Genomic DNA, 18,151 nt, shown 5'->3' on the forward strand with positions numbered 1-18,151 from the left:
GTGCAGACTCAGCAGTTGTCTAATGTGAATCTACAGGCTAAATGATTTCCTGGTATTAATTAAGAATTAATTGATCCTTATAAATCAACCATTGTGGAATTAACTCCATATAGTACCATGTGTTCTTAGGTCTATGTTAAAATAAACTCTATGACACAGGAAAAAGGTGAATAAATTGATTTTAGTAAAATGTAATAAAGAAACTAAGGTCTACATTCAAGTTGTTAATGATTTTCTTTTACATATTTAACAACAGCAGTAACAACAGGAGGGCAAGGATGCTTATTAACAATTAAGGGAGGGATTCCACGGTCCTGTTGAATTATTTCCTCTGTCAGGTTTCTCTAACTTTTATCTGTCTAGTCTTTGCTCAAGTGAATTTTTTCCCTTGGGCAGCATTCTCTGCTGGCCACCACAATTTCATAATCTCACAATCATTCATCACTTTCCATTGAGCACCTGAAGCATTGCCACTTTATCATTAAGGTCTGCTTCCTGGGGACTCTTGACAATGGAGTTGCCACCTTTGTGTTTGACATGCTGTAAAAGTTGAGTGTATCATTTTGTTGTGCTCAGTACATTCCCAGCCTCATTTGGGAGATGCCACATTCCAGCTCTAACTAGAAACTATTCGGTCAAATGCACGGCACCGGGTCAAAGCTTCTTGCTACCAGCAAAGATGACCATACCATATTAGATGAAAAAATTCCTTGGGTTCTTTAAAGCACAATTCGCAAAGTAAGAGATGACCAGAGCCATTTAACTTTTTAGCTGCAGATTTTAACTCAGACAGTAATGGATTCCAAAACTTACCATTCAGTGTATGAAGCCCGAAGTTTTACCAGTTTTTCTACAAGCTCTCTGGCTGTTTGCCAGGTTAAAAATATTTTTTTTAAGTTTCCATTTATTTGTATGGTTACTTTATTAATTTCTGTACCACTCATATATTTAATCATTCATTGAACCATCAACAAATATTTACTGAGTGCCAGACACTGTTCGAGGGATATGACAGTGAATCATTAAATGGATGGAAAAGCTATTTACTAATATGGAGAAGAGAGAAGAGCCAGTATGAGGGGTGGAAGGTGACAAGAATTCTAGTTCGAGTGGGTTATGTTCAAGATGCCCTCAATTATGTGATTGAAGACAAAACTTTGTATTGTCTCAGTGTTGTATCCCAAGCCCATAGTAGGAGCCTTGGAATATTTTTGGATAGGTTAAAGGTTGCATGAATGAAAGGATCCCATCAGGTCATCTGCAACGTATGGACTGGACTCTTGTTTCCACTCCAAACCCCTATTTCTACTCTTTAAAAACTACAGATGCCATTCTGAACCTCAGAGTCCTAGCCACTCTAATTATTAGTCAGAAAATGCTCCAGTCCTACAGCTACAGTAGGGAACAAAAATCCCGTGTCCGGGGATCAATAGAGATGCATCCTTTTTTGACAGATGGGATGGTGGTAGAAAGTGTGGCCAGTCTCACTTAGTTGTTCTTCGTTTTATGAGTCACCCTCAATATTAGGAAAGTCTTACTTTCCAAATATTTGGGTATTCCTTTGTTTTCTCTTTGCAGGGCCTTCTTGAGTTTAAAGATTTAAACTGCAAAAAGTAAAGGAAAAATAAATACTCTCATCTGCTTTTACTTGGCAGTTGTTTTTCTGGCCCTCATTGGGGAGTGAGAGCCGCCATCTTGGCGTTACTTGGTTTGAGTGTCTTCAGCCCTTCCCATGTGCTGTTCTTACCCTTCAGCAGGCTTCACGAATCACCCTTCCACTTCAAGGGCAGAAATCTTCCCAGGAAAGATTATTAAGCACCTCACATACGTTTTTTAAATCTAATGTAATCTTCTTCCTGTATCAGTGAAACTCAGCAGGGTTCAAATATAAGGGAATGATGGTTGTCTGAGCCTTTCATCAGTTTGTATGAGCAGAGGGCCAACAATTTAGCAGGGGTCACTGCCTACCTACTCAGCCTGTGGGTTCCCCTGCTATAACTAACATCTATGCGTTTCTGAGTTTGGCTTTGAAATGGCCACAAAAAAAGGCAACATAAACCTTCTATGTAAAGTGAGGCACCCAGATTGCATGGGTTCATTAAGTGATCATTTACTACAGACTTCAAAAAATTTCATCCTGAATTAGTCCCTAGAAATTTCCTTGAAAGGAGTATAAGAGCTTTAACAATGAATTATTGTCTATGGAAATCTCAGCATGAAAGGGGATCCGTATGTGCAAACTAGAATTTGTCATATGTAATGTCAGTTAAATCAGGTCTAATCTACCAAATACATTTTTTATTGCCTGCTTCATTAAAAAGGCTCTTAAGGTAATGAATAATCTTCAGCTTCACCAAGGATTATTAATGCCTTTATAACTCATGTCCACTGAAAATAGAAAGACAGCTTGAAACTCTACCCTCATCTAGCCTCCATGTTTGTCTTAGAGCTTTAAGGAAGAAAATCTATCAGACCTCTCCAGGGTTAAATGCTGTCACACGAGCAGTTACTAGGAATTGGGGCAGGAGAAGAAATTTTAAAAGGAAGTTGAATCCAGTTTAAAAGCTGTGGCAAAACAAGTCTTTCTCTTATTAACTCTGATGTTTTCTTTTCCTACAGCAAGTCCACATGCGACACCATCAACTCTTCATTTTCCAACATCACCCATCATCCAGCAGCCTGGGCCTTACTTCTCCCACCCAGCCATCCGCTATCACCCTCAGGAGACGCTGAAAGAGTTTGTCCAACTTGTCTGCCCTGATGCTGGTCAGCAGGCTGGACAGGTGGGGTTCCTCAATGTAAGGAAACTTCTTTTTTTTTTTTTTTCAATTTTTTAGAAATATTAACCGAACGTAAAAATAACAAGGGAAGACCTTATGACCATATGACGTTGTGCTCTGATGTTGTGTTGACTGACTGCAGGCAAATGTCATATTTATTCTAGATTGTGGGAAAGTTAACTTACTCTAAGAGGGATTGGCCAGGGTTTAAAAACAGTGTTTGTGTTAACTTCGCAACTGTCAAGTTTATGGATATAAATCATCTCAAGGGTGAACTGTGTAACCTTCTAAGGTCTGTGGGCAGATAATTCCACCTCATGCATACTAACCCAAGGGCTCACGCAGTTAACAAAATAGAAAGACCAAATAGTTTGAAATAATGATTTTGGGTGGTAGGGAGAGGTAGGGGGAGGAGGGGGCACAGATGTTTCAGATCAGCTAAGTTGATATTTTTAAAAAATAGTCCTCTAACACTTTACATCAAGTTGACCAGTACTTGAACTCAAGATTCTAGAAGTAGTTTATTATAGTTTGTTATTTCTGCAAGTAGATATCTTTCCCACTTATCTTTGTATAAAGCTAAATAGTATTCAGTAGTTTCGAATGGAGGTTTTCATTTTTTCTCAAATAAACCAAATCACAATTTGAAACAATATTCCTAATGTAAAAGTGATTTTTTAAAATCACAAATTTTATTTCAAATATAGAACCAAATGTTTGCAATGGAGAGCTCTATCCCAAGGCCAATAATAATAACAATGAATTGGAAATAATGACCAGCATAAAGCCAAATGTGATTTTCCTTTTCTCCTAATAACTGTAATGAAGCCACAGATGGGCCATAATTATTACTGCCTAATTTAGAATATTATATCCCACGACCCTATCACCGATTTTCTTCCCTCGAAGAAATACCTGATTCTGCATATCTGAGACAGAACAGGCAGCCTTGACTAATGTCTGGTGATGTGTTAGCAGATACATTTCTGTCTAGACAACAAATCAATATGGACCCTTTTTTCTTTTTGCTTGTGTATTCATCTGCTTGGCTTATTCTAAAGCATTCACTTGTGGACTTTTAGCCCACTCAGAAATGACACACAGGCAAGTTTGTTGGCAAGAAAGCACAACATTCTGACTGTCAGATGAGATTGTCTTTGAGGAACAATACTAAATATATAAGTGAATGTTGATGAGGCAGTGATACTTCCTCTGCAGAATTACTAAGCTTAAACTTAAAAGCCTGGGCCAGCAACTGAATTTTGATTCAGGACTAGAGCCTAAGTAGGAGCTGTTATTGTTGGTTGAATAGTGTCACTGAAGACCAGAGGCAGAAAGGCCACTTGGGAAGCCATGGGAAACTGAAGTGATCACCAGCATCAAGCATCTGACTTTTAAAATTTCTAACTCTTTTTTAATAGTCCTGACATCATCCCCTATAACTATCAAATGACCAGTTTTGCATTTTGATCAAAATTTTATAGGGTTTAAGGCAGGTTCTTCACGGGACTGTTTCGAAAAACTCAAAAATAAATGGATTTTATTGCTTTCTTCAGAAGGAAACTTTTCTTTTGTTAAAGAGCTGTTACTTGGTTGTTCTAACATCAGGCAGCCAGATAAATATGACTCCTAAGGCATATGCTTATATAATTTAAATCAAAATTAGAAGTGATATTTTTCCTTAGCAGAATTTTGACAGCTGAATTCTAAAGTTTCTGTGCCTGATGTTATACAATATGTGAAAGAAATTTTTTATGTTCACTTAACATATTTATTAAATGTTATATAATATCAACTTTGAAGAGTGAAAATAAAATATTTTTTTAATCTCAAATGCATATTTAGGAAACTTTGTTATATCTGTATAAATAGACATGATGGAATAATTCCACAATCTATAAAACACTTATATATTAAATCAATATTCAATAATCATGAGAATGATGACAAAAGTCACAGTTAATACAGAATCAAAACATACCAAGCAAAAGTTAGCAGGTCATTTTCTAGAATCAGATGCAAAGAAGGTCAGAGTCGTTCAAGAGGTAAGCTTAGGGTGCATTGAGCATGTATGCCTAAGACTGTACTTTTGTGGAATGCCTTAAGAGCAACCCACAGCTCTTCATCCATATGCTCTTACGGAAGAATTCAAGTAGCTAGAATACTTAGTAATTTATGTGAAAGGTGCCTAAGGAATCTTTTGTTTTCCGAAGCGGCTAATGGTTCTATCTGTGTCTTCTTTCTCTTGTGCGTGTTTTGTTTGGTTCCCACCCTGGCAGCCCAACGGGAGTAGCCAAGGCAAAGTGCACAACCCATTCCTCCCCACCCCCATGTTGCCACCACCGCCGCCACCACCGATGGCCAGGCCTGTGCCTCTGCCGGTGCCAGACACAAAGCCTCCGACCACGTCAGCGGAAGGAGGCGCAGCGTCCCCCACCTCACCAAGTAAGTATCGCTGAGATGCGGCGCCGGTCGCCGGTCGTGCTCTGCACACGTGAATGCACACCTACGCCTGGCCCCTCACTGCATAGGCTTCAGTGAAAGGCACGATCCCCAGCGATGGCTGTAGCATGAGTTTGTAGAACCAAGACCAGGTCAGAGCAAACAGCACTCTAGGGTGCTACCAACCACATCAGGTGTGGAAATGACTGGGTGTTTGGGTGGATGAAATGGTGTAACTACATGCCAAGGGCTGAAGTCAAGATATGAAGTATTAAATTTTGCCTATTATTTGAGTGGCTTTGAATGCTATCCTCATGATCATCAAACAGCATCTACTTTTATGGATTCTTATTAGAAAGAGTTCCTCATGCTTCTTAGAGCCCTGCCTTCCAGTAACTTACAATCCAAGAGAAATGCATGTGATGAGGTACCAAGGTTAATGCAACTCATCCATCAAATAGAAAAAAAGTTTAGATCAAAGTAACCAATTCAAAGGTGTGTACGTTGAACATTCGCGAAGAATAAGAGCCTGGCAGAAGGTCAGAGCCAGTAGCCATGGCAGCTGCATGGCTAGGCTTGGCAGAGGGAGGAGATGGAAGATGAAACTGGAAGGAAAGAGAAAAGAAATCTTGGCTTGTCTCTGAAAAGTATGGGAACATGTGATCAGACAGTATAGGATTTCAAAACCTTTTGGAATAATGGGAATCATTACTTGATGAATTAGAGGGAGAACAGCTCTCCTGATATTTTAAAGATGACAGGGAATAGAAGTAGCTTAAACACATAAATTTGGCTTTTCTTAGTACCTGAAACAATGACTAAAAGAGTGACAGCTGGAGGCAGAGTTCCCAGGTGATGGTTGGACTACCTGACCTTGACGGGGGTGTGATGACCACCTTCTCTAAAGCTTTACAGAGAGATCAAAGCACAGGAAAGAATGGGAACTGTGACAGTGCCCCTAAGGAGAGGAGGTCTTCAAGGAGGTGAGGCTGAATGCAAGGAATCTACTGAGGAAAAGATGAGCGTAGACCACGAAAGAAGTGTTAAGATCAAGAACTTGAGCAGCAGTTATAGAAGTTGAATGGAGGAGAGCACAAGAAGAAATGTCTTATCGACATAAGCTTTGGGATTGGACAACCACTTGGATGAATATAGTGAAGGATGAAGGATGATTCAGACTTCTCAGCACTGGGGACACGAGTACAGGACGGAAGGAACCAAAGAGAAAAAATGAGCCTCTTGTGACACTGTGACATTGTGACACTGTGTTCATTGGATTTAATTTTGGTGACACTGAATCCCAAATGTCTAGGGTCTCTCTTGGGCGTGGATGAGCTTTGGGCTCTCTAGTACGTATCCACTTTGATAACACATGTAGCAGTGAGTGGCCCTGTGCATGGATTCTGGTTTCATAGCAAAAAGATTGAGGGTCTAGGGCCAATTCTGGGGAGGCTTACCTCTCTTGGTAAGAGGGGGTTCAACACTTTTCAACAAAGGAGAAAACTCTTGAGTGTCCAGTGACATAGGAAGCAAACTAGGCTTGCTCTAAGCATCTTGGAAGCTCAGCTTAGAAAAGAAGCTTCTGAGAAGCAGAAGCTCATAGGCCTGTCCTGCTTATTGTGTATTCATGTAACATCTTCAAAGGAGTCAGAGAAATAATCATCTCCAAACTCTATTTAGATCTAGTCACTGGGGATGTTGACTTACACATCGGCAGCCATGTGCTTAAACTGTGCTCTGTACATGCCTCTGGGTACCACTTTTCTGTTCATCTTCTCTCTGTATGTTCAGGACATTGGCAGAACCCTCAAAAAGCTTTGTTTAATGTTCTTTTTATTCTGTGTAGACATATCCTTACCTCCACCATCAATGTCTCATGCATCTGTATTGCATTTTCCAGTAACGGGGATGGGGCTTTTCTGAGGCACTGTGGACGAGTGGAAATACCCTGGGCAGCTAGCTGTTGAAGTCTAAAGGATAGGGGCTCAAACCCTCACCTTTCACACTGCTATCTCTATTTCTTTACCAACCCCAGTTTCCTCATCTGTAGAACGTGGGTGATAATACCTAGCTGGCAGGGTTATGTGAAATCAGCCACGATAAGCGCTACCACCAAATAAATTGGAGCATTTTATTATCTGCCAAAACTCTTAGCTAGTGGAAGCCTCTAGGCTTGGCTAATGAAAAAATATTCCTGTAGGACATGTAGAAGCTACTCAATCCCTCAATCAGGTTGATACCTTTGGGTCCCTTCCCTGGACTCCACTCCATGGATTGGATCTAATGCCTTGTATAAAAAGATACCCATGGTCCTCTTGTGCCCAGCCTCAAGCATTCTTTCAACACGATGGGAAGAAGTGTGGAGGGCGTCTGGGCAGATCCGGTTATGATTGCATGTGCATTAGCACAGTGTTTAGAGATTTTTGGAAAGAGAATATCAGGAAAGGGGACCCAAAGTTTGATATTTACGTAATAATTTGAAACTTACTTTTTGAATCCTAGAATTCTAGGAATGTAGACAAAACAAAGGGTCCTACTGATGGTATAGAACGGTTTTTATCATCATAAATCTTAGCCTTTTTGGTCTTTTCTGGGGTTTGCTGAATTCACAGTCATATGTTGTTTCACAGCAATTATCACCTGACCATCTTCTACTTTATTATTAAGACAGTGATATTCTGGGAAACTGGTAATTTATAGCATAAGAGAAGCCTCTCAAGTTAAAAATCTCAAAGCCTACCAGTCCACATTGGGAAGAGATTTAAGAACCCCCGCACAACAAATCCTCTTCCATGCCCCAATTCCTGAACTAATTGATAAATAAAATACAAGAAAAAAAATCAGATGGAAGACTAGACTATAACCTCTACTATTAGGAAATGTATTTTTTAGCTACAGGCGAATGTGCTTCCTAATGCTGAAACACAAACAAACCCACCCAGTCGCTGGCAGTGCAGGACCACCGCAGGCCTTCCCATGGGAGGGGGCTGCCCTCCTGTGTAGAGCTGATGGAGGTCCAGGTGGCTCTGTGCTTCCTGGCAGCACCTGTCTCCCTAAGGGAAAGAGGAGAGGAAGGGGTGGGACGAGTCACGTCCAGTGTCTACTTCCAATCGCTACAATAAGTGAGGGAGTGGAGAGGCCCAAGAGTGGATGGGAGGGAAAAGATACCAAGAGTGCTGTAGCCCCTCTTCCTTAACATTCATCTTTGATAACTACCTTCTTTCATTCATTTATTCATCCTTCATATATCGAGTATCCGTCATGTGCCAAGGACTGTGTTAGCCCCTGGGGATACAAAGATGATTCATCCCTGCTCTAAAGAAATGTGGGATTTATTGCAGGAGACAGCTGGGAAACGGGTAGCTCACACTGACAACACTGGGACAGGGGTGCACATAGGTGCCACAAGAGACTTGGGAGGGATTTGGGTCCAGATGCGGAGCCTCAGGTAAGATTTTTTTGGACTGAGTGACTTCTAAGCTGTTTAGTAGGAATATCATTCTGGTGTTTTAAGTCTGAGAGAGAAGGTAGAACTTCTCTTCAGAAACCAGCTTGTGGGTGGAAGGAGGGGGTGTCTAAAATTGGATTACCACTGGATAAAAATTTAGAGCAAAAGTATATTTCATAAATTCTGTGCTTTCTTAGAAATTAAAACCACAGGATGGTTGGATCCTGGTTATCTTTGTCAGTTTATTAGAGCTCAACTTTAGCGAGGAGAAACATCACAACAGAGTATTAAGTACAGATGTTCAGTATCCCAACAGTATGTCTGAAACTGAGGCTTTTTCAAAAACACTAACTGTATAACCTAGGACAGCCTTTCCTATTGAGGGGTTTAAGATGACTTGCAATAAAAAAAAGATTTAAAAAGTAAAAGTAGGAAATCATACCCAGGATCACCTATATTACCAGCTTTTCTGGGCCTGGACTCCTGTGTCTGTTGGAATAATACTTTGCTCTACACACTCTCATAGGTAGATTGTCAGGATGAACTGGGGTGACAGATGTGCTGTGCTATAGACAGTTAAAAGTCCAAGACATCATTTTTAATATGCTCTTATAATGAAATACAAATGGATACCAGCCTAAAGCAGAATATATACTTTTAAACTAATCAGTTGCCTCTGGCACCAATATGCAACTTTGCAGCTGTGGCCAGGAAAACAGGGTAAGGCAGATTTGGGGAGGGACATGTTTGCCTATAAAATAAATAGATTTTAATGGGAAAAATCTTTACCAGTGCCTTAAAAAACAGAGTAGCGAGGGTGGAAATAAGAGTTCTGCTGTCTCTCAAGGAGGACATTCATACTGTTGATTCGTTTGGAGAAAGATTGATATACTATGCCTGATCTCTTTAGGATACCATGACAAATAGAAAGGATAACCGGTTAAGAGTAATTCACAATGGATGGGTTCCATTCCCGCTGATTAACTGGGTTTAGATACCCAGCGAGAGATTATCACATCCTTCATTCATTCAATAAATAGTTATTGACCATCCACTACGTGCCAGCAGTGTTCTAGATGCTAGGATTCTGCAGGAAATGAAAGAAATAAAAATCCCTGATCTTGCGGAGCTTTCATTTTACAGAAGGAAGAAAGGCGATAAATAAAATAATAAGTATAATAGGTAGGAGTGATGTAAGGTGGTGATACATAAGTGCTACGTAGGAAAATGAAGCACAGAGGGGTTGGGATTAGTGGGGTTGGGATACAACTTAGATAGGATGGTTGGAGAAGGCCTGTCTGAGAGGGGGAGATTTGAACAAAGGTCTGACAGAGGTGAGAGGGTGAGCCATGAGACTGTAGAGGGAAGCGCTTTGCAAGCAGGAGGATCAGACAGTCCAGCCCGCATGTTTAAGGAACAACCCGGAGGCCAGTGTGGTGAGAGCAGAGTGAGTGAATGAGTGAAAGTAGGGGGAGGCCAGGTCTGAGGGGTAATGTGGATGAATGTGGATGTGACTGGGAGATGGGGGGGGCGAGAGGGCGTGGAGGAAGGAGGTTCTTATAGGCCATGGTTAGGGCTTTGGCATTTTCTCTGAGTGAGATGGGGAGCAGAGGAGTGATACTGCCTAGGTTTTTTGTTTGTTTGTTTTATTTTTTTTTTTGCGGAACGTGGGCCTCTCACTGTTGTGGCCTCTCCCGTTGCGGAGCACAGGCTCCGGACGCGCAGGCTCAGCGGCCATGGCTCACGGGCCCAGCCACTCCGCGGCATGGGGGATCTTCCCAGACCGGGGCACGAACCTGCGTCCCCTGCATTGGCAGGCGGACTCTCAACCACTGCGCCACCAGGGAAGCCCCCTACCTAGGTTTTAATAGAAACTCTTTGAAGGCTTTGTTGAAAATAGGTTTCAGGGGGCAAGAATTAAAGCAGGAAGACCAGTTAAGAGGCTTTTTAAAAAAATCAATACATATGATGAGTGTCTTCTGCATGCCAGCCACTATTCTAGGTGCCAGGGATCCAAAAGTGAACAAAGCAGACAATCGCCTTCCCTTGTGGAGCTTAGCTAGAGGGAGGGGACAAACAATAATTAAAGAATAAGTATGCTAGTAATTTAGGGACCAGTAAGTACAATGGAGAAAACTAACACGGGGAGGGGAGGTGGCACACCATTGCAGTAATGCAAGCAAGAGTTGCTAATGACCTGTACCAGCATCCGGGCAGTAGAGGTGGTGAGAAATATTTGAAAGGTAAAGCTGATAGGATTTACTGACACATTAGATGTGGGTTGAGAAGAAAAAAAAAAAAAAAAAACACTAGAGAAACAGCAGTGACTCCTAGGTTTTTGACCTGAGCAGTTGGAAGGATGGAGTTGCCATAAACTGAGACGGGAAAAATTGCAGGAAGAGCAGTTCTGGGCAAGGGGTGGGGATCAGAAGTTTGGTTTGACTAAGTTATATTTGGAGATGCCTATTAGGTATCTTACTGGTGAGACCAATTATAATAACATCCTACCTACTGCAGTTGTTTGCAGTGTACTCAGTTTTTCCACATGTACCATCTCATTAATTGCGGAGGGACTCCTTTGCAAACATGTAATAAAACAAGTGGATATTCCTGAGAGTCCTGAGGACAACAGCTCCAGAATAGGAGAAATCTCTCATTACGTTTGGGTCTGTTTGTGGTATGATAATTCAAAATCCACTATTCATTTTCTTAATTGCATTGTAAGATTCAATTTTTTTATAATAGGTTGGCACCAAGAACATACTATAAAAATGGGTTTTTCCAGAAAAGAAACTGAAGATTGGCATCATAGCTTAGAATTATAATGAAAAGAAAGAAACACTTTTGAATTATGATGGAAGATAAAACATGCATATTTTCCTTTTTTAAATTAATTACGAACACAAAAACTCAATTTAAAAATGCATAAAAGACTTATAAACAATTTTCTCCATGCCTTCTTAGCCATGAACTTGTGATTTTTTAAAACTAGAATTCTGTTAAATTAGAAGCATGTAATAACAAGTTCCCTTTTTTATTTTTATATCTCTGATGAATCTTGTATATATTCATTATATGAATGAGTTTGAACCTGTTAACCAGAAAGATAATAATCTGACGGGGATTGAAATTTCCTAGTGTAATAATTAACATATGTTCAGTGCTTTTTGGTTAGCAAAGCTCTTTACACATGTATGTTATCTCGTTCCGTCTTCCTAAGACTCCTGTGAGGTCAGGATTTTATAGACAAGGAAACTGAGATTCCAGAGTGGAGGTTACTTTCCCAAGATTATGTAATCCCATGGTAGCTTGGTACTAGCTCCTACTGTAGCCAAATTACAAAGCAATGGGACTTGATTTTCGGTTACCGAGCAGGCACAACTGTCTGCTCTCGTCTGAAATTAATAACACAACAAACCATTGAGCTTTTATTAATGTGTCAAGCACTTTAAAAAATGTTTTTTATGTATTATCTTGTTTTAATCCTCACATTAGTGCTATGAAGTACGTACTTTAAAAAGTAAATACCCTAACTGAGAAAGACAAGGCACGAAGATATAGGTAACTTTCTCAGGGTCGCTTAGCCAAGGGTAGCAGCATCATGACTCACACCCAGCCACTTTGAACCTGTAGTTCATGCACTTGGCCAGAGCATCCGGAGCCCAAAGTTTCCATGTTTGCAGTGAAGACCCTGTGGGAATAGTACAGAGGAAGATATTAGTGGTCATTTATACTTTAGTGTGGATTGGTTTCTGTTGCTGAGAGTAACTTTTGTTAGCAGGGAAAGGAAGAGAGTAGAAGATCTGGAGGGAGATAAGACAAAAATAGCAAAAAAGGTAGACAAACAGGACCTATAGCTAAAGGCAGATTTTCTTTATTCCCCACTGCTCTCCAGAGCTTGAACTGTTGCTGAATGCTTAGGAGAATTACTTTCTGAGTTTTCACCCACATAATGACAGCTCTCTTTTTCACCAACACGTTTTTCTGTGTAAAACACACAATTTTAATCAGTAATTGAATTTAGAGCAAATCAGTGAATGATATGTCATATTTACACAATTTTTAAATGACTAAGGACTGTATTTCCTCTTTCAGACAAGAGCCAGTGGATAAGGACAAGAAAGAATAAAAAAAAAAAAAAGGGGGGGGCTTCCCTAGTGGCGCAGTGGTTGAGAGTCCGCCTGCCGATGTAGGGGACATGGGTTCGTGCCCCGGTCCGGGAAGATCCCCCATGCCGCGGAGCGGCTGGGCCCGTGAGCCATGGCCGCTGAGCCTGCGCGTCCGGAGCCTGTGCTCCGAAACGGGAGAGGCCACAGCAGTGAAAGGCCCGCGTACCGCAAAAAAAAAAAAAAAAAAAAAAAAAAAGTTAGCGGCTTCCTTTCACAAAACAGTTTTTCATTACTGATGCCTGCACTATTCCTTTAGTCTTTAAATTTTTTTAAAAAATTTACATTCAGTGAAATTCACTCTTTAATGTACAGTTCTATGAGTTTTATAACATCATAGATTCTTCCAGCCAACACCAGACAGGATACAGAACAATTCTAAAGAACTCCCTCCTCTTTCTTATCTACTCTTTCTTATCTACTCTTCAGTTATTGTCTGATGTCACTTAGTGCCAGGGAACTTATTTTACTTTGATCTCTCTATTTCCACATTGATATTTATTCTTCTGTCAGTACTGCTACTATCCCCATTATATTTTAATTTTTTATATTCATCTGAATTAGAAAGAGACCTACATAACTACAGTACTTTAGTATATGATAATAGTGACATTTCTTATTGGAAGAGGGAAAGGGATTATTCAGTAAAGTATATTGGGATGACTGAGTAGCTGTCCAGAAAAAATAAAATTCCTTACACCAAAATAAATTCCAGGTGGTGCAAAAAATATAACATAGAAATATTAAGCCTTAAAATACCAAGAAAAAAATAGGAGAAACTTTTTGTGAAATATTGGAGTGAGAAAGGCCTTTCAAATAATACAAAAAAAACAGAATCCATGAAAACAAAACTGATAAGTTCTACTCTAAAAGTATTAACAATGTATACACTGGAAAAAAAACACTATAGACAAAGTCAAAAGACAATGATAAAGTGGGAAAAATATTTGCAACACCTGTGGCAGAGGGCTACATTATGTAATATATAAATAGTTTTTTTTTTTAACATCTTTACTGTGGTATAATTGTTTTACAATGGTGTGTTAGTTTCTGCTTTATAACAAAGTGAATCAGTTATACATACACATATGTTCCCATATCTCTTCCCTCTAGCGTCTCCCTCCCTCCCACCCTCCCTATCCCACCCCTCCAGGCACTATAAATAGTTTTGTATGTTTTTCTTTTTAACATCTTTATTGGGGTATAATTGCTTTACAATGGTGTGTTAGTTTCTGCTTTATAACAAAGTGAATCAGTTATACATATACATGTGTTCCCATATGTCTTCCCTCTTGCGTCTCCCTCCCTCCCACTCTCCCTATCCCACCCCTCCAGGTTGTCTCAAAGCACCGAGCCAATATCCCTGTGCCATGTGGCTACTTCCCACTAGCTATCTACCTTACGTTTGTTAGTGTGTATATGTCCATGACTCTCTCTCGCCCTATCACAGCTCACCCTTCCCCCTCCCCATAACCTCAAGTCCGTTCTCCAGTAGGTCTGCGTCTTTATTCCTGTCTTACCTCTAGGTTCTTCATGACATTTTTTTTTCTTAAATTCCATATATATGTGTTAGCATACGGTATTTGTCTTTTTCTTTCTGACTTACTTCACTCTGTGTGACAGACTCTAGGTCTATCCACCTCACTACAAATAGCTCAATTTCGTTTCTTTTTATGGCTCAGTAATATTCCATTGTATATATGTGCCACATCTTCTTTATCCATTCATCCGATGATGGACACTTAGGTTGTTTCCATCTCCGGGCTATTGTAAATAGAGCTGCAGTGAACATTTTGGTACATGACTCTTTTTGAATTTTGGTTTTCTCAGGGTATATGCCCAGTAGTGGGATTGCTGGGTCATATGGTAGTTCTATTTGTAGTTTTTTAAGGAACCTCCATACTGTTCTCCATAGTGGCTGTACCAATTCACATTCCCACCAGCAGTGCAAGAGTGTTCCCTTTTCTCCACAGCCTCTCCAGCATTTATTGTTTCTAGATTTTTTGATGATGGCCATTCTGACTGGTGTGAGATGATATCTCATTGTAGTTTTGATTTGCATTTCTCTAATGATTAATGATGTTGAGCATTCTTTCACGTGTTTGTTGGCAGTCTGTATATCTTCTTTGGAGAAATGTCTATTTAGGTCTTCTGCCCATTTTTGGATTGGGTTGTTTGTTTTTTTGTTATTGAGCTGCATGACCTGCTTGTAAATTTTGGAGATTAATCCTTTGTCAGTTGCTTCATTTGCAAATATTTTCTCCCATTCTGAGGGTTGTCTTTTGGTCTTGTTTATGGTTTCCTTTACTGTGCAAAACCTTTGAAGTTTCATTAGGTCCCATTTGTTTATTTTTGTTTTTATTTCCATTACTCCAGGAGGTGGGTCAGAAAGGATCTTGCTGTGATTTATGTCATAGAGTGTTCTGCCTATGTTTTCCTCTAGAGTTTGATAGTTTCTGGCCTTACATTTAGGTCTTTAATCCATTTTGAGCTTATTTTTGTGTATGGTGTTAGGGAGTGATCTAATCTCATAGTTTTACATGTACCTGTCCAGTTTTCCCAGCACCACTTATTGAAGCGGCTGTCCTTTCTCCACTGTACATTCCTGCCACCTTTATCAAAGATAAGGTGTCCATATGTGCGTGGGTTTATCTCTGGGCTTTCTATCCTGTTCCATTGATCTATCTTTTGTTTTTGTGCCAGTACCATACTGTCTTGATTAAGGTAGCTTTGTAGTATAGTCTGAAGTCAGGGAGCCTGATTCCTCCAACTCCGTTTTTCGTTCTCAAGATTGCTTTGGCTATTCGGGGTCTTTTGTGTTTCCATACAAATTGTGAAATTTTTTGTTCTAGTTCTGTGAAAAATGCCAGTGGTAGTTTGGTAGGGATTGCATTGAATCTATAGATTGCTTTGGGTAGTAGAGTCATTTTCACAATGTTGATTCTTCCAATCCAAGAACATGGTATATCTCTCCATCTATTTGTATCATCTTTAATTTCTTTCATCAGTGTCTTATAATTTTCTGCATACAGGTCTTTTGTCTCCTTAGGTAGGTTTATTCCTAGATATTTTATTCGTTTTGTTGCAGTGGTAAATGGGAGTGTTTTCTTGATTTCACTTTCAGATTTTTCATCATTAGTGTATAGGAATGCCAGAGATTTCTGTGCATTAATTTTGTATCCTGCTACTTTATCAAATTCATTGATTAGCTCTAGTAGTTTTCTGGTAGCATCTTTAGGATTCTCTAAGTATAGTATCATGTCATCTGCAAACAGTGACAGCTTTACTTCTTCTCTTCCGATTTGGATTCCTTTTATTTCCTTTTCTTCTCTGATTGCTGTGGCTAAAACTTCCAAAACTATGTTGAATAAGAGTGGTGAGAGTGGGCAACCTTGTCTTGTTCCTGATCTTAGTGGAAATGCTTTCAGTTTTTCACCATTGAGGATGATGTTGGCTGTGGGCTTGTCATATATGACCTTTATTATGTTGAGGAAAGTTCCCTCTATGCCTACTTTCTGCAGGGTTTTTATCATAAATGGGTGTTGAACATTGTCAAAAGCTTTCTCTGCATCTATTGAGATGATCATATGGTTTTTTTCCTTCAATTTGTTAATATGGTTTATCACATTGATAGATTTGCGTATATTGAAGAATCCTTGCATTCCTGGAATAAACCCCACTTGATCATGGTGTATGATCCTTTTAATGTGCTGTTGGATTCTGTGTGCTAGTATTTTGTTGAGGATTTTTCCATCTATGTTCATCAGTGATATTGGCCTGTAGTTTTCTTTCTTTGTGACATCCTTGTTTGGTTTTGGTATCAAGGTGATGGTGGCCTCGTAGAAGAAATTTGGGAGTGTTCTTTCCTCTGCTATATTTTGGAAGAGTTTGAGAAGGATAGGTGTTAGCTCTTCTCTAAATGTTTGATAGAATTCGCCTGTGAAGCCATGTGGTCCTGGGCTTTTGTTTGTTGGAAGATTTTTAATCCCAGTTTCAATTTCAGTACTTGTGATTGGTCTGTTCATATTTTCTATTTCTTCCTGATTCAGTCATGGCAGGTTGTGCATTTCTAAGAATTTGTCCATTTCTTCCAGATTGTCCATTTTATTGGCATAGAGTTGCTTGTAGTAATGGCTCATGATCTTTTTTATATCTGCACTGTCAGTTGTTCCTTCTTCTTTTTCATTTCTAATTCTATTGATTTGAGTCTTCTCCCTTTTTTTCTTGATGAGTCTGGCTAGTGGTTTATCTATTTTGTTTATCTTCTCAAAGAACCAGCTTTTAGTTTTATTGATCTTTGTTATTGTTTCCTTCATTTCTTTTTCATTTATTTCTGATCTGATTTTTATGATTTCTTTCCTTCTGCTAGCTTTGGGGTTTTTTTGTTCTTCTTTCTCTTATTGCTTGAGGTGCAAGGTTAGGTTGTTTATTCGAGATGTTTCCTGCTTCTTAAGGTGGGCTTGTATTGCTATAAACTTCCCCCTTAGAACTGCTTTTGCTGCATCCCATAGGTTTTGGGTCGTTGTGTCTCCATTGTCATTTGTTTCTAGGTATTTTTTTATTTCCTCTTTGATTTCTTCAGTGATCACTTCATTATTAAGTAGTGTATTGTTTAGCCTCCATGTGTTTGTATTTTTTACAGATCTTTTCCTGTAATTGATATCTAGTTTCTTGGCGTTGTGGTCAGAAAAGATACTTGATACAATTTCAATTTTCTTAAATTTACCAAAGCTTGATTTGTGACCCAAGATATGATCTATCCTGGAGAATGTTCCATGAGCACTTGAGAAAAATGTGTATTCTGTTGTTTTTGGGTGGAGTGTCCTATAAATATCAATTAAGTCCATCGTGTTTAATGTATCATTTAAAGCTTGTGTTTCCTTATTTATTTTCATTTTGGATGGTCAGTCCATGGGTGAAAGTGGGGTGTTAAAGTCCCCTACTATGAATGTGTTACTGTCGATTTCCCCTTTTATGGCTGTTAGTATTTGCCTTATGTATTGAGGTGCTCCTATGTTGGGTGCATAAATATTTACAATTGTTGTATCTTCTTCTTGGATCGATCCCTTGATCATTATGTAGTGTCCTTCTTTGTCTCTTTTAATAGTCCTTATTTTAAAGACCATTTTGTCTGATATGAGAATTGCTACTCCAGCTTTCTTTTGGTTTCCATTTGCATGGAATATCTTTTTCCATCCCCTTACTTTCAGTCTGTATGTGTCTCTAGGTCTGAAGTGGGTCTCTTGTAGACAGCATATGTAAGGGTCTTGTTTTTGTATCCATTCAGCCAATCTGTGTCTTTTGGTGGGAGCATT

At 39.5% G+C, this 18,151-nt stretch overlaps 1 protein-coding gene across 7 annotated transcripts in view; it reads left to right on the forward strand.

Moving 5' to 3' along the window:
* The window catches only part of NFIA (nuclear factor I A), a gene marked incomplete at its 3' end in the record, with an annotated part of 398,017 nt that overhangs the window by 330,048 nt on the left and 49,818 nt on the right, over positions 1 to 18,151 (forward strand). For all 7 annotated transcript variants that reach the window (XM_079919085.1, XM_079919086.1, XM_079919088.1 and 4 more), the window contains 2 exons: positions 2,620 to 2,798; positions 5,060 to 5,225. In XM_079919085.1, the coding sequence (XP_079775211.1) occupies positions 2,620 to 2,798; positions 5,060 to 5,225 (345 nt within the window). The remainder of the gene's footprint in view (positions 1 to 2,619; positions 2,799 to 5,059; positions 5,226 to 18,151) is intronic.

The sequence above is a fragment of the Stenella coeruleoalba genome (genome assembly GCF_951394435.1).
Source record: "Stenella coeruleoalba genome assembly, chromosome: 1".
Taxonomy (NCBI): Eukaryota; Metazoa; Chordata; class Mammalia; order Artiodactyla; family Delphinidae; genus Stenella; species Stenella coeruleoalba.